At 47.9% G+C, this 13,168-nt stretch overlaps 1 protein-coding gene across 3 annotated transcripts in view; it reads right to left on the bottom strand.

Moving 5' to 3' along the window:
• The window catches only part of cluh (clustered mitochondria homolog), a 106,029-nt gene that overhangs the window by 25,121 nt on the left and 67,740 nt on the right, over positions 1–13,168 (bottom strand). For all 3 annotated transcript variants that reach the window (XM_033045649.1, XM_033045647.1, XM_033045648.1), the window contains exons 13-18: positions 13,049–13,149; positions 11,411–11,563; positions 9,349–9,411; positions 6,540–6,784; positions 5,841–5,925; positions 3,800–3,953 (exon numbers count right to left, since the gene is read on the bottom strand). In XM_033045649.1, the coding sequence (XP_032901540.1) occupies positions 3,800–3,953; positions 5,841–5,925; positions 6,540–6,784; positions 9,349–9,411; positions 11,411–11,563; positions 13,049–13,149 (801 nt within the window). The remainder of the gene's footprint in view (positions 1–3,799; positions 3,954–5,840; positions 5,926–6,539; positions 6,785–9,348; positions 9,412–11,410; positions 11,564–13,048; positions 13,150–13,168) is intronic.

Here is a 13,168-nt window from a genome sequence, read left to right as displayed (position 1 = left end):
GAAGGTGTGATTACTTTAGTTTAGTTCAGAGATACAGCGTGGAAACAGGCCCTTCGGCCCAGAGACCGCACCGACCAGTGATCCCTGCACACTTACACTATCCCACACACACTAGGGACAATTTACAATCATACCAAGCCAATTAACCTACAAACCTGTACGTCTTCGGAGTGTGGGAGGAAAATGGAGCACCCGGGGAAAACCCAATCAGGTCACGGGGAAAACGTACAAACTCCGTACAGACAGCACCCGTAGTCAGGATCGAACCCGGGTCTTTGGCGTTGCCAGGCAGCAACTCTACCGCTGTGCCCTGATCAGTCCTGGTCTTTTCTTGCCTCCAGCTCTTCAACCCCCTCCACCCCCTACTTTCAGTCTGAAGGAGGGTCCTGAACCGAAACATTAACCATCCCGTTATCCATCCTTGTTCTCTGGAGATGCTGCCTGAGCCACTGAGTTACTCCAGCACTTTGTGTCTATCTTTGGTATAAACCAGCATCTGCAGTTCTTTGTTTCTACATGTTGGCCCAAGTCAATTTACAATTTGATTGTAGTCCATCTACAATTTTTGACACAAAATCAAAACAATTTTTGACACAAAAATCAAAAGTCAAAACTGCTGGGAATACCAGTGACCCGATGAAAATGGAAAATCTTCTCATGCTCATTATAGAACAAAGAACAGCAACAGGCCCTTCGGTCCACAATATCTGCGCTGAACACAATCCTCAGACCAACCTTTATCTTCCTGTACATAGTCCATATCCCTCCATTCCCTGCATATCCATGTGCCTATGCATGACTACCCATGAAGTCACCTTCATGAAATATTCACCCCACTTCCCTTCCACGGATGTTTTAATGCTTGGAGATACAGCTCGGAAACAGGCCCTTCGGCCCACCGAGTCCGCACCGGCCAGCGATCCCCGCACGCTAACACTATCCTACACACTCGGGACAATTTACAATTATACCAAACTAATTAACCTACAAACCTGCATGTCTTTGTGGGAGGAAAACAGAGATCCTGGAGAAAACCCACGCTGGTCACAGGGAGAACGTACAAACTCAGTACAGACAGCACCCGTAGTCAGGATCGAACCCGGGTCTCTGGTGCTGCAATGCAGCAACTCTACCGCTGCGCCACCGTATGGTGTCTGAGGGGCCGTTTGTACTTCAACTTTGTCGTGGGCGGGCAAGTACTGTTGATAGCCTGACCCTTCTTGCACTTGGACTGAGAGGCTTGCTGGGTTTAAGTGCCGTATAGAGGTTCAACCTGCAAGTGTTTGTGGTGGAGCTGGGGTCCCTTATACTCTGAACCCGGCAAGGACAGCCAGAGATTTGGGGGAAGACCTGATAGAAGCATACAATATTATGAGAGGCATAGATAGGGTAGACAGTCAGAACCTTTCCCCCCCAGGATAGAAATATCAAATACTAGTGGGCATCGCTCTACGGTGAGAGGGGCAAAGTTGAAAGGAGATGTGCGGGGCAAGTTTGTTTTGTTTTTACACAGAGGGGGGTGGGTGCCTGGAATGCATGGTCGGGGGTGGTGGTGGCAGCAGATACAGTGGTGGCTTTCAAGAGAGCATATGGGGAATGAAGGGATATGGATTATGTGCAGGCAGATATCGGTTGTTGCCATTTATGATCCTCACAGAGTGGGCCGAAAGGCCTGTGCCTGTGCTCATAGAGTTATACAGCGTGGAAATAGGCCCAGCGGCCCAACCTGCCCACCCCCACCAAACTACTGCAACCAGAGACTGGCCCTGAGCTACTATCTACCTCATCGGGGACCCTCAGACTATCTTTGATCAGACTTTATCAGCTTTACCTTGCAATAAACAATGTTCCCGCATCATGTGACTGACTGTTCACTGTGGGTGGCTCGATTGCAATCATGTATTGTCTTTCCGCTGGCCGGTTAGCACGCAGCAAAAGCTTTTCACTGTACCTCGGTACACGCGACTGATAATAGACAATAGACAATAGGTGCAGGAGTAGGCCATTCGGCCCTTCGAGCCACCACCGCCATTCAATGTGATCATGGCTGATCATCCCCAATCAGTACCCCGTTCCTGCCTTCTCCCCATATCCCCTGACTCCGCTATTTTTAAGAGCCCTATCTAGCTCTCTCTTGAACGCATCCAGAGAACCTGCCTCCACCGCACTCTGAGGCAGAGAATTCCACAGACTCACCACTCTCTGTGAGAAAAAGTGTTTCCTCGTCTCCATTCTAAATGGCTTACCCCTTATTCTTAAACTGTGGCCCCTGGTTCTGGACTTCCCCAATATCGGGAACATGTTTCCTGCCTCTAGCATGTCCAAGCCCTTAACAATCTTATATGTTTCAATGAGATATCCTCTCATCCTTCTAAACTCCAGAGTATACAAGCCCAGCCGCTCCATTCTCTCAGCATATGACAGTCCCGCCATCCCGGGAATTAACCTTGTAAACCTACGCTGCACTCCCTCAATAGCAAGAATGTCCTTCCTCAAATTAGGGGGCCAAAACTGCACACAATACTCCAGGTGTGGTCTCACTAGGGCTCTGTACAACTGCAGAAGGACCTCTTTGCTCCTATATTTGATTCGATGATCTACTATGTTCTATGATGAAGGTGTGGAGATTTTACACTTTGCTGAGATTAACATTTCCTTTCCAACGCACAAAGTCTGGGTATATCGAAGATGGGGTTTTTTTTAAATAAAAAGGCAGCACTGCGAAGTCTTCCTAGACAAAGCTCACTCCAGCACCCAGCTGAGAAGCCAGGCTCACTGCCTTCTGCTCGCAACAGGAATCGATCGCAAGGTTAACTTCCTTTCCATTGCGTGGAGTGCGGCGTTGTGCCTGCCTTGGGTAACGCAGCTGAGGCCAGGAGCTTGCCAAATGATGAAAGCCAGCCTTCCCTCTGGCCCCGTGCCAGTTAGGAAACAAGGAACAAACTGATTTATAATCTGCACCCTACACCCCCTACACATGCACCACCCTTGCTAATTCACACCTTAACTTTAGTTTTGTTTAGTTTAGAGATACGGCGCTGAAATAGCCCACCGAGTCCGCACCGACCAAGCTGGGAACAATTTTACATTTACACCAAGCCAATTAATCTATAAACCTGTACGTCTTTGGAGTGTGGGAGACAACTGAAGATCTCGGAGAAATTCCACGCAGGTCACGGGAATAATGTACAAACTCCGTACAGACTACAAACCTGTAGCTAGGATCGAACCCGGGTCTCTGGCGCTCTAAGGCTACAGTAGCTATACCGCTGTGCCACCGTTCCGCCCTGCTAGGCCTATTGTTGGCTGGGGAAGGTGAGATCTCAAGAAGAAAATTGTACCTCATATTTCACTTGGGTAGCTTGCAATCCCGTGGTATTAACTACAGGTACATCACCAAGTCGCATGCTTGGTGACCGGTGGAATATCATTGACCAGGCCGTTTGGTACAATAGGAAATCAGAGCTTGTTGAATATCTGAATAAAAAAATATCTTTAGACGCATGGGCAGCACGGTGGCACAGCGGTAGAGTTGCTGCCGCACAGCGCCAGAGACTGACTACGGGTGCTGTCTGTACGGAGTTTGTACGTTCTCTCCATGACCTGCGTGGGTTTTCTCCACACTCCAAAGATGAGCAGGTTTTGTCGGCTAAATGGTTTGGCGTCATTTGTAAAATTGTCCCTAGAGTGTGTAGGATAGTGTTTGTGTGCGGGGATCGCTGGTCGGCGCGGACTCGGTGGGCCGAAGGGCCTGTGTCTGCGCTGTATCGCTGGACTAACCTCATTGTGGATACTGTACCTTGTTGAACTTTAGATTGTCCGCTTTGGAAGAAATGGAAGGCATCCGATGCCTTGGGATTCACGTGCTTGACAACGGGGAAGATGTTGAGGATATCCTCCTCGGTGAAAGTCGGCCGGTGCCGGCTGTCAAAGTTGTATTCCTTGAGTAAAATCTACAAAAAGAACAAATCGTTTTTCATCAGCAAACAACAGTAAACCAGGGTCAGACATCTTCAAATGACACTCTCTCCAATTCTGCCTACGAATACTTCCAACCTGAGATGTGGGTGCCTTGAACGCACTGCCGGGGTGGTGGTGGAGGGGGCAGAAGCCATAGTGGCGTTTAGAGGCTTTTGAATGGCCACGTGGACGTGTAGGGATGGAGGGATATGGATCATGTGCAGGCAGGTACGAGCTATGGCGGACACTGTAGAGTTGCGGCCTTACAGCAACAGAGACCCGGGTTCGATCCTGGCTACGGGTGCTGTCTGTGTTGAGTTTGTACGTTCTCCCTGTGACCTGCGTGGGTTTACTCCGGGTGCACCGGTTTCCTCCCACACTCCAAAAGACACGCAGGTTGAAGGTTATCCAGGGCACCCGGAGAAAACCCACTCAGTCACAGGGAGAGCATGTGTTTAAGAAGGAACTGCAGATGCTGGAAAATTGAAGGTAGACAAAAGTGCTGGAGAAACTCAGCGGGTGCAGCAGCATCTATGGAGCGAAGGAAATAGGCAACGTTTCGGGCCGAAACGTTGCCTATTTCCTTCGCTCCATAGATGCTGCTGCACCCGCTGAGTTTCTCCAGCACTTTTGTCTACCACAGGGAGAGCATACTAACTCCACACGTAGTCAGGATTGAATCTGGGTGTCTGGCGCTGTAAGGTTGTAGGTTAATTGGTTTCTGTAAAATTTGTCCTGAGTGTGCAGGATAGAATTGGTTTACGGGTGATCGCTGGTCGGTATGGACTCGATGGGCCGAAGGGCCGGTTTCCACATTGTATCACTAAATTAAACAAAAACTAAAGTTGGTCTTGGTGCAGTACAAACATTGTGGGCCAAAGGACCAGTTCCTGCGCTGAATTGTTCGATGGTCTACGCACACGTGTCCTTCTAAACGCTGGTAAAGGCACGGCTGCAGATGCCTCAGACTGGGTGCTTTCTCAATGCATGCCAGCTAAACCTGCACAAATCGCTGGTTGGACCCAGGGAGGAACGCGTTAAAATGGACGTTGAGGTTTTGGAGAGAATACTACCATGATAATACAATGCTTCACAGAGAATGGTGAAGGGCCTGTTTCCATGCTGTATCTCTAAACTAAACTAAACTCAGCGGGTCAGGCAGCATCTGTGGAGCGAATGGACAGACAATGTTGGGGTCAGGACCTCTTTTTAGAAGAAGGGCCCCAAACCGAAACGTCGCTTATCCACCATTCCTTCCACCGATGCTGCTTGAGCTGCTGAATTGCTTCAGTACTTTGGTGTAGTGGGAGGCACAGTGGTAGAGTTACTGCCTTACAGCACCAGAGACCCAGGTTCGATCCTGACTACGGGTGCTGTCTGTATGGAGTTTGTACGTTCTCTCTGCGACTGTTTGGGTTTTATCTGGTTTACCACCACACTCCAAAGACGTGCAGGTTTGTAGGTTAATTGGCTTCTGTAAAGTGTAAATTGTCCCTCGTGTGTGTAGGATAGTGCTAGTATACGAGGTGATCGCTGGGTTGGCACGAACTAGTTGGGCCAAAGGGCCTGTTTCTACACTGTACCTCTAAACTATATAAACTAAACTTTGCGTACGAAGGAACTGCAGATGCTGGTTTAAACCAAAGATAGACACAAAATGCTGGAGTAAGAGAAGGAATGGGTGATGTTTCGGGTCGAGACCCTTCTTCTGCCATGGACTTCCTCTGAAGAAGGGTCTCGACCAGAAACGTCACCCATTCCTTCTCTTCAGAGATGCTGCCTGTCCCACTGAGTTACTCCAGCATCTGCAAACTAATCTTTGAGTTTGGCTCGGTCTAGGAGCTAACATAGACATTATGGACCAAATACTATTATCTTACCTGTATTCCTGACTTCACGCAGATTTCCCTTAATAAACTAATTTTCTGCAGGCCATACCTCTCCACTGCCTGGTCCACACTCTCACTGTACAAAAGAGAAATGAAGATTAATAATCTATGAAAATTCCACCAGGAGTCTAAACAGTTATTGCGTGTAACAAACTGAGCTCCCCTCTCCTACCAGGCAAGAGGGACTGGAACCTTGAGCAGTACACAGGGAGAACGTGCAAACTCCAAACACAGGCAGCACAGATCAGGACCGAACCCGGTTCTCCAGCGCTGTGAGGCAGCGGCTCTACCAGCTGCGCCACTGTTCGTGCCAACGTTGAGCGTAGGCACGGTGGCGCAGAGGTAGAGCAACAGCGCAAGAGACCTGGGTTCGATCCTGACTACGGGTGCTGTCAGTACGGAATTTGGACGTTCTCCCCATGACCTGCGTGGGTTTTCTCCGAGATCTCTGGTTTCCTCCCACACTCTAAAGACGCGCAGGTTTGTAGGTTAATTGACCCGGTATAAATGTATAAATGTAAAAATCGTCCCTTGTGTGTGTCGGATAGTGTTAGCGTGTGGGGATCGCTGGGCGGTGTGGACTTGGTGGGCCGATGGGCCTCAAAGTAAAATTAGAACTAAATTTAACATGTGGTTTTGCGGCCTCATCAGAGCATGTAGGTCACAGTGTCTGTAGCCCAATGTCCGTACCACTCTATAGTGAAGTTGAAGTAACTCTTGGTCTCGTTGCTGATGTTCTTCCACAGCTCCAGTGGGGTGGTGCTAGCCCAGGCCGTGTTGTCCACGTTGCCCAAATGCCGGGGCTTCCTCTTGTTCCTCTTTTTCTTCGAGACCAGTTCGTCAGTCGGGAGGTGAGCGATGGGGTTGGGGAAGGAGCTGAGGAAGCAGTTTAGGAAATGGCTTATGGCTGCCGACAGACCAGACAGCTCCACACCCTGGGGAAATAAAAGAGTGGAAGATGAACAAGGTTTAGGTTTAGTAATGTCTCGTGCACTGAGGTACATTTGTCATGACAGCAGGCGGGTCTATTTAACATTGTTTAGTTTAGTTTACAGAAGGACTGTGGATACAGGGCCTTCAGCCCACCGAGTCCCCGCCAAGCAGCGATCCCTGCACACCAACAATATCCTACACACACTAGGGACAATTAACCTACAAGCCAATTAACCTACAAACCTGTACGTGTTTGGTGTGGGAAGAAACTGCAGATCAAGGAGAAAACCCACGGAGGCCACGGGGAGAACGTACAAACTCCGTGCAGACAGCCCCCTTAGTCAGGATCGAACCCGGGTCTCTGGCACTGTGAGGCAGCAGCTCTGCCGCTGCGCCACTGGTGCAGGGAATGTTTCTAGAAACAGTAATCTGGGAATTAAAATAAGTGCTGCACGGTGGCACAGCGGTAGAGTTGCTGCCTCACAACGCCAGAGACCCCTGTTCGATCCTGACCACCGGTGCTGTCTGTGCAGAGTTTGTACTTTATCCCCGAGACCTGTGTGGGTTTTGCCCAGGTGCTCCGGTTTCCTCCCACACTCCAAAGACGAGCAGGTTTGTAGGCTAAATGGTTTCGGTAAAATTGTACACTGTCCCTAGTGTGTGTAGGATAGCGTTAGTGTGCGGGGATCGCTGGTCGGAGTGGACTCGGCAGGCCGAAGGGCCTGTTTATCTCTGAACTAAACACTGTGAAGTGTACAAGAGGGATTCAAACAGAAGACCAATCATATCAATAGTGTGGGGTAGGAAGTCCTTTGTTATTTTAAAATACAAGTATATAATAATTGAAAAACATTAAGCAAACTCGCACTGAAAGTTTATCTGTTAAATGAAGGTCAGCAAATCCATTCAACTGTACAGGACAACAGACAATACAGAGGGTTGTGAATCTGTGGAATTTGTTGCCACAGGGCTGCAGAGGCCTAGTCAATGGATATTTTTAAGGCGAAGATAAACAATTTTTTGATTAGTACAGGTGTCAGGGGTTATGGGGAGAAGGCAGGAGAATGGGGTTGAGAGGGAAAGATAGATCAGCCATGATTGGATGGTGGAGTAGACTTGATGGGCCGAATGGCCTAATTCTGATCCTATCACTTATGAAATATCTCCAGCTATCTTGCAGGTGATTTGCCAGCCTTTTCTAAAACCTATTCCTACGCACATCAGTGAGAAATTACTGCCCCCTCACCTTCTAACTGTGTCCTCTTGTTTGAGACTCTCCTGCAGTGGAAACATCTTAACAAATATCCCGCCACGGTCCCTGTACGATTTTATTTACTATTTCATTTGAATAAGATCACCACTTGTTCTTCCAAACATTAAATACTAACACGTCTTTTTTTTTTAGCTGCTTGTGCTTGGACTGAGTTACTCCAGCACTTTGTCGTTTTTTTGCTCATAAATTATGGAGGATGTGGGGTGATCTTTTGAGGTGTAGATCGGGTAGACAGACGCACAGAGTCTCTTGCCCAGAGTAGGGGAATCAAGAAGCAGAGGACATAGGTTTAAGGTAAGTGGAGGAAATATTTAACAGGAACCTGGGGAGTAACTTTTGTTTACACAAAGGGTGGTGGGTGTGTGGAACGAGCTGCCAGAGGAGGTAGTTGAGGCAGGGACTATCACAATGCTTAAGAAACATTTAGACAGGTACATGGAAAGGACAGATCCAGAGGGATATGGGCCAAATGCAGGCAGGTGGGACGAGTGTAATCTGAGGAAGGCCATTATTGCCATAGAGGGAGTGCAGAGAAGGTTCACCAGACTGATTCCTGGGATGTCAGGACTGTCTTATGAAGAAAGACTGGATAGACTTGGTTTATACTCTCTAGAATTTAGGAGATTGAGAGGGGATCTTATAGAAACTTATAAAATTCTTAAGGGGTTGGACAGGCTAGATGCAAGAAGATTGCTCCCGATGTTGGGGAAGTCCAGGACAAGGGGTCACAGCTTAAGGATAAGGGGGAAATCCTTTAAAACCGAGATGAGAAGAACTTTTTTCACACAGAGAGTGGTGAATCTCTGGAACTCTCTGCCACAGAGGGTAGTCGAGGCCAGTTCATTGGCTATATTTAAGAGGGAGTTAGATGTGGCCCTTTTGGCTAAGGGGATCAGAGGGTATGGAGAGAAGGCAGGTACGGGATACTGAGTTGGATGATCAGCCATGATCATATTGAATGGCGGTGCAGGCTCGAAGGGCCGAATGGCCTACTCCTGCACCTAATTTCTATGTTTCTATGTAGATGGGACATGTTGGTCAGTGTGGGCAAGTTGGGCCGAAGGGCCTGTCCCATCCGGTAGGACTATAAATTATGTTGTATCAGAAAATAAATGGACAGAACAGCTTTTCCGCCCACTAACCCCGAGTCCTCACAATATAGATCCTTTCTCTAACCTCCAGCCTCATTTACGGGCAACATGCCTACCTGGGTGGCTTCATTTAAACCTCTGCTCCATTCCACCGACCATCTGGCTGAAAGAACAAATGTATATTCACACCTTTTCCACTTACCTGAAGATATGTTTTGAAGATATGTTTGGCAGACCGGGTAATCAGTTCCGTAATTCCAAGTTTCTGGTGGGTTTAAAAAATAAATTGAAAGCATGTCAATAAAATTACTTCTTTAAACGTCAACAGTAGAGATACAGCACGGAAACAGGCCCTTCGGCCCACCGAGCACGCTGATCAGCGATCATCCGTTCACACCAATTCTATGTTATCCCACTTTCTCATCCACTCCCTACACACTAGCGGGCAACTTACAGAGGGCCAATTAACCTACAGACCTGCACGTCTTTGGGATGTGGGAGGAAACCCACGCCGTCACAGGGAGAACGTGCAAACTCCACACAGACAGCACCCGAGGTCAGGATCGAACCCTGGTCTCTGGGGCTGTGAGGCAGCGGCTCTACCAGCTGCGCCACCGTGACGCCCCAATCCCTATTGCACGTTGAAGTACGAATCGATCTCAGCACGCTGCCTAACCCGCTGAGTTACTCCAGCACTTTGCGTCTATCGTTGGTATAAAGCAGCATCTGCAGTTCTTTATTTCTACTGTTGTTTTCATTGTTAGTTCCCAGCACGTGGGAAAAAATGGGCCATTAGTTATAGAGCGTTCTGAATAACTCCTGCTAACACAGCTTGCTAGACCTGTTAGGGGGCAAGAAGTTATAGTTACAAACAGACCCAAGACTATAAACACCGCCAACCTCCTCCCTTCTGGGACTAATGAATCAACTACTCTTTTACAGCAGCCTATCATGTTTAATGCACACCATTAAAATTATTCGCTTTTTAACTCCAGATTTCATTAATTAATTGAACTTAAATTCCCCAGTTGCTGTGGGATTCAGTCTCACAGCTTTAGTTTAGTTTAGAGAGAGAGCATAGTAAAAGGCCCGTTGGCCCACCGAGTCCACGCCAGCCATCGATCACATGTTCACACTATTTTAGTTGAGTTACTCCAGCATTTTGTGTCTGTCTTCTGTGTAAACCAACATCTGCAGTTCCTTCCTACACATTCAGTTTAATTTAGTTTAGTTTAGAGATACAGCGTGGAAACAGGCCCTTCAGCCCTCCGACTCCCTGCCGACCAGCGATCCCCACACACGAACACTATCATACACACACAGGATACAATTTACAATGTTACCGAGCCAATTAACCTATAAACCTGTACACCTTTGGAGTGTGGGAGGAAATCGGAGAAAACACACATAGGTCACGGGGAGACCGTACAAACTCCATACAGCCAGCACCCGTAGTCAGGATCGAATCTGATCTCTGCCGCTGCAAGGCTGCAACTCTACCGCTGCGCCACAGTACTGCCCATGTAAGTGACTAGTTCTATGTTATCCCACTTTCTCATCAACTCCCTTCAGACTAGGGGCAATTTACTGAGTACGTCGTTGGGATGTGGGAGGAAACCTGTGCGGTCACTGGGAGAACGTGCAAACTCCGCACAGATAGCACCCAAATTCATGATCGAACTTGGGTCTCTGGCGCTGTGAGGCAGCGGCTCTACCCGCTGCGCCACTGTTATGCCATTAAACTGCATCAGATTAGCCATCCAGGAAAGAAGTTCAGTAACTTAAGCACAATACAGTGTGCCCAGTATAATTTTAGATAACATTGGCTGCTTTTTATGGATTTCTTCAGTAATATAAAATTCTTAAGGGATTGGACAGGCTAGATGCAGCAAAAATGTTCCCGATGTTGGGGAGTCCAGAACCAGGGGTCACAGTTTAAGAATGAAGGGTAGGCCATTTAGGACTGAGATGAGGAAAAACATTTTCACCCAGAGTTGTGAATCTGTGGAATTCTCTGCCACAGAAGGCAGTGGAGGCCAATTCACTGGATGTATTCAAGAGAGAGTTAGATATTGTTCTTGGGGCTAACGGAATCAAGGGATGTGGGGGAAAAAGCAGGAACGGGGTACTGATTCTGGATGATCAGCCATGATCATATTGAATGGCGGTGCTGGCTCGAAAGGCCTACTCCAGAACCTATTTTCTATGTTTCTAATATGAACGCTTGTTGGACTAAATAATTAATGTACAAAAAAGGTACATACATGGATGTGATCCAACTGCTGCCTTGCTTGGCTCTTTGACACATACTCCACTATCTTGGCCAGGTAACGGATGTTGATGCCTCTTTGATGTATGGCTTCTGCCAACGTAGCTCCGTCCATTGGAAGCACAGTGTGATCGACACAGTCTTTAATCTACAAAGGAAGAAGACACATTTTTTTCCCCATGATTCAATGCAAGGCTCCACAATCCAAAACATCAGTACATTGCTAAATACATTGTTTAAGTTTTAGAGATGCAGTGCGGAGACGGGCCCTTCGGCCCACCGAGTCCTCGCCGACCAGCGATCCCCGCACATTAACACTATCCTACACTCACTTGGGACAATTTTACATTTCCACCAGGCCAATTAACCTACAAAACTGTACGTTTTTGGAGTGTGGGAGGAAACCGAAGATCTTGGAGAAAACCCACGCAGGTCAAGGGGAGAACGTACAAACTCCGTACAGACAAGCACCCACAGTCAGGATCGAACCCGGGGCTCTGGCGCTGTAAGGCAGTAGGTCTGCCACTACGCCACTATGCTGCCCTTGTGATTACACAAGGAATCAAAATTAAAGATGGGAAGAAGGCAGGCACGGGTTATTAATTGGGGACGATCAGCCATGATCACAATGAATGGAGGTGCTAGCTCGAAGGGCCGAATGGCCTCCTCCTGCATCTATTTTCTATGTTTCTATTAATTGGAATAGTTAATTTTAGTGTAATTTAATTTAATTTATTGTCACATGTACCGAGGTACAGTGAAAAGCTCTTGTTGCGTGCTAACCAGACAGCTGAAAGACTATACATGATTACAATCGAGCCGTCAGCAGTGTACAGATATTTAGATTAGTTTAGTTTATTTTGTTGCCACGTGTACCGAGGTACAGTGAAAAGCTTTTGTTGCGTGCAAACCAGTCCGCGGAAAGGCTAGACGTGATTACGATCTGCATCTACAGTTCCTTCCTACACATTTTGTCTGTACAGAAGACGATTTCTCAGATGAGGAGGTGTTATGTGTCTAGACCAGAGAAAGTGAGGTTATTTTTCTTGGAATGAATGTGTTGCTGGGAGGTCAGATATACAAGTTTACTAGCACATGAAGGGCATAACACAGTGGGTGGAGGGTAACTGTCCCCATTGTTGGGGTGGGCAACAACCAGGTTATATAGAATGTAGACACAAGGAACAGCAGGCCGGCACGGTGGCGCAGCGGCAGAGTTGCTGCCTTACAGCTCCAGCGACCCGGGTTCGATCCTGGCTACGGGCGCTGTCTGTACGGAGTTTGTACGTTCTCCCCGTGACCTGCGTGGGTTTTCTCTGAGATCTTCGGTTTCCTCCCACACTCCAAAGACGTACAGGTTTGTCGGTTAATTGGCTTGGTTTAATTGTAAATTGTCCCTAGTGTGTGTGTGTGTGTGTGTGTGTGTGTGTGTGTGTGTGTGTGTGTGTGTGTGTGTGTGTGTGTGTGTGTGTGTGTGTGTGTGTGTGTGAGTGTGTGTGTGTGTGTGTGTGTGCGTGTGTGCGTGTAGGATAGTGTGCGGGCATCGTAGGTCAGTGTGGACAGGGTGGGCCGAAAGGCCTGTTTCCTGCGCCGTATCTCTCAATTAAACTAATTCGCCACGTTCGGTTCTTACCAGCGATGGAATCTGGCAGGAAATCAAGAAGGCCGCGGCGTCTTTCAACAATTGCTTCTGCTTCTCGACTTCGTCACAGCTGTTGTCATGGAAACGGACACCTACGACGAAGGAATGTCA

The sequence above is a fragment of the Amblyraja radiata genome, chromosome 28 (genome assembly GCF_010909765.2).
Source record: "Amblyraja radiata isolate CabotCenter1 chromosome 28, sAmbRad1.1.pri, whole genome shotgun sequence".
In the NCBI taxonomy this organism is placed as follows: Eukaryota; Metazoa; Chordata; class Chondrichthyes; order Rajiformes; family Rajidae; genus Amblyraja; species Amblyraja radiata.
The sequence above is the reverse complement of the archived record's forward strand: the minus strand, read 5'-3'. Positions and strand labels throughout refer to the sequence as shown.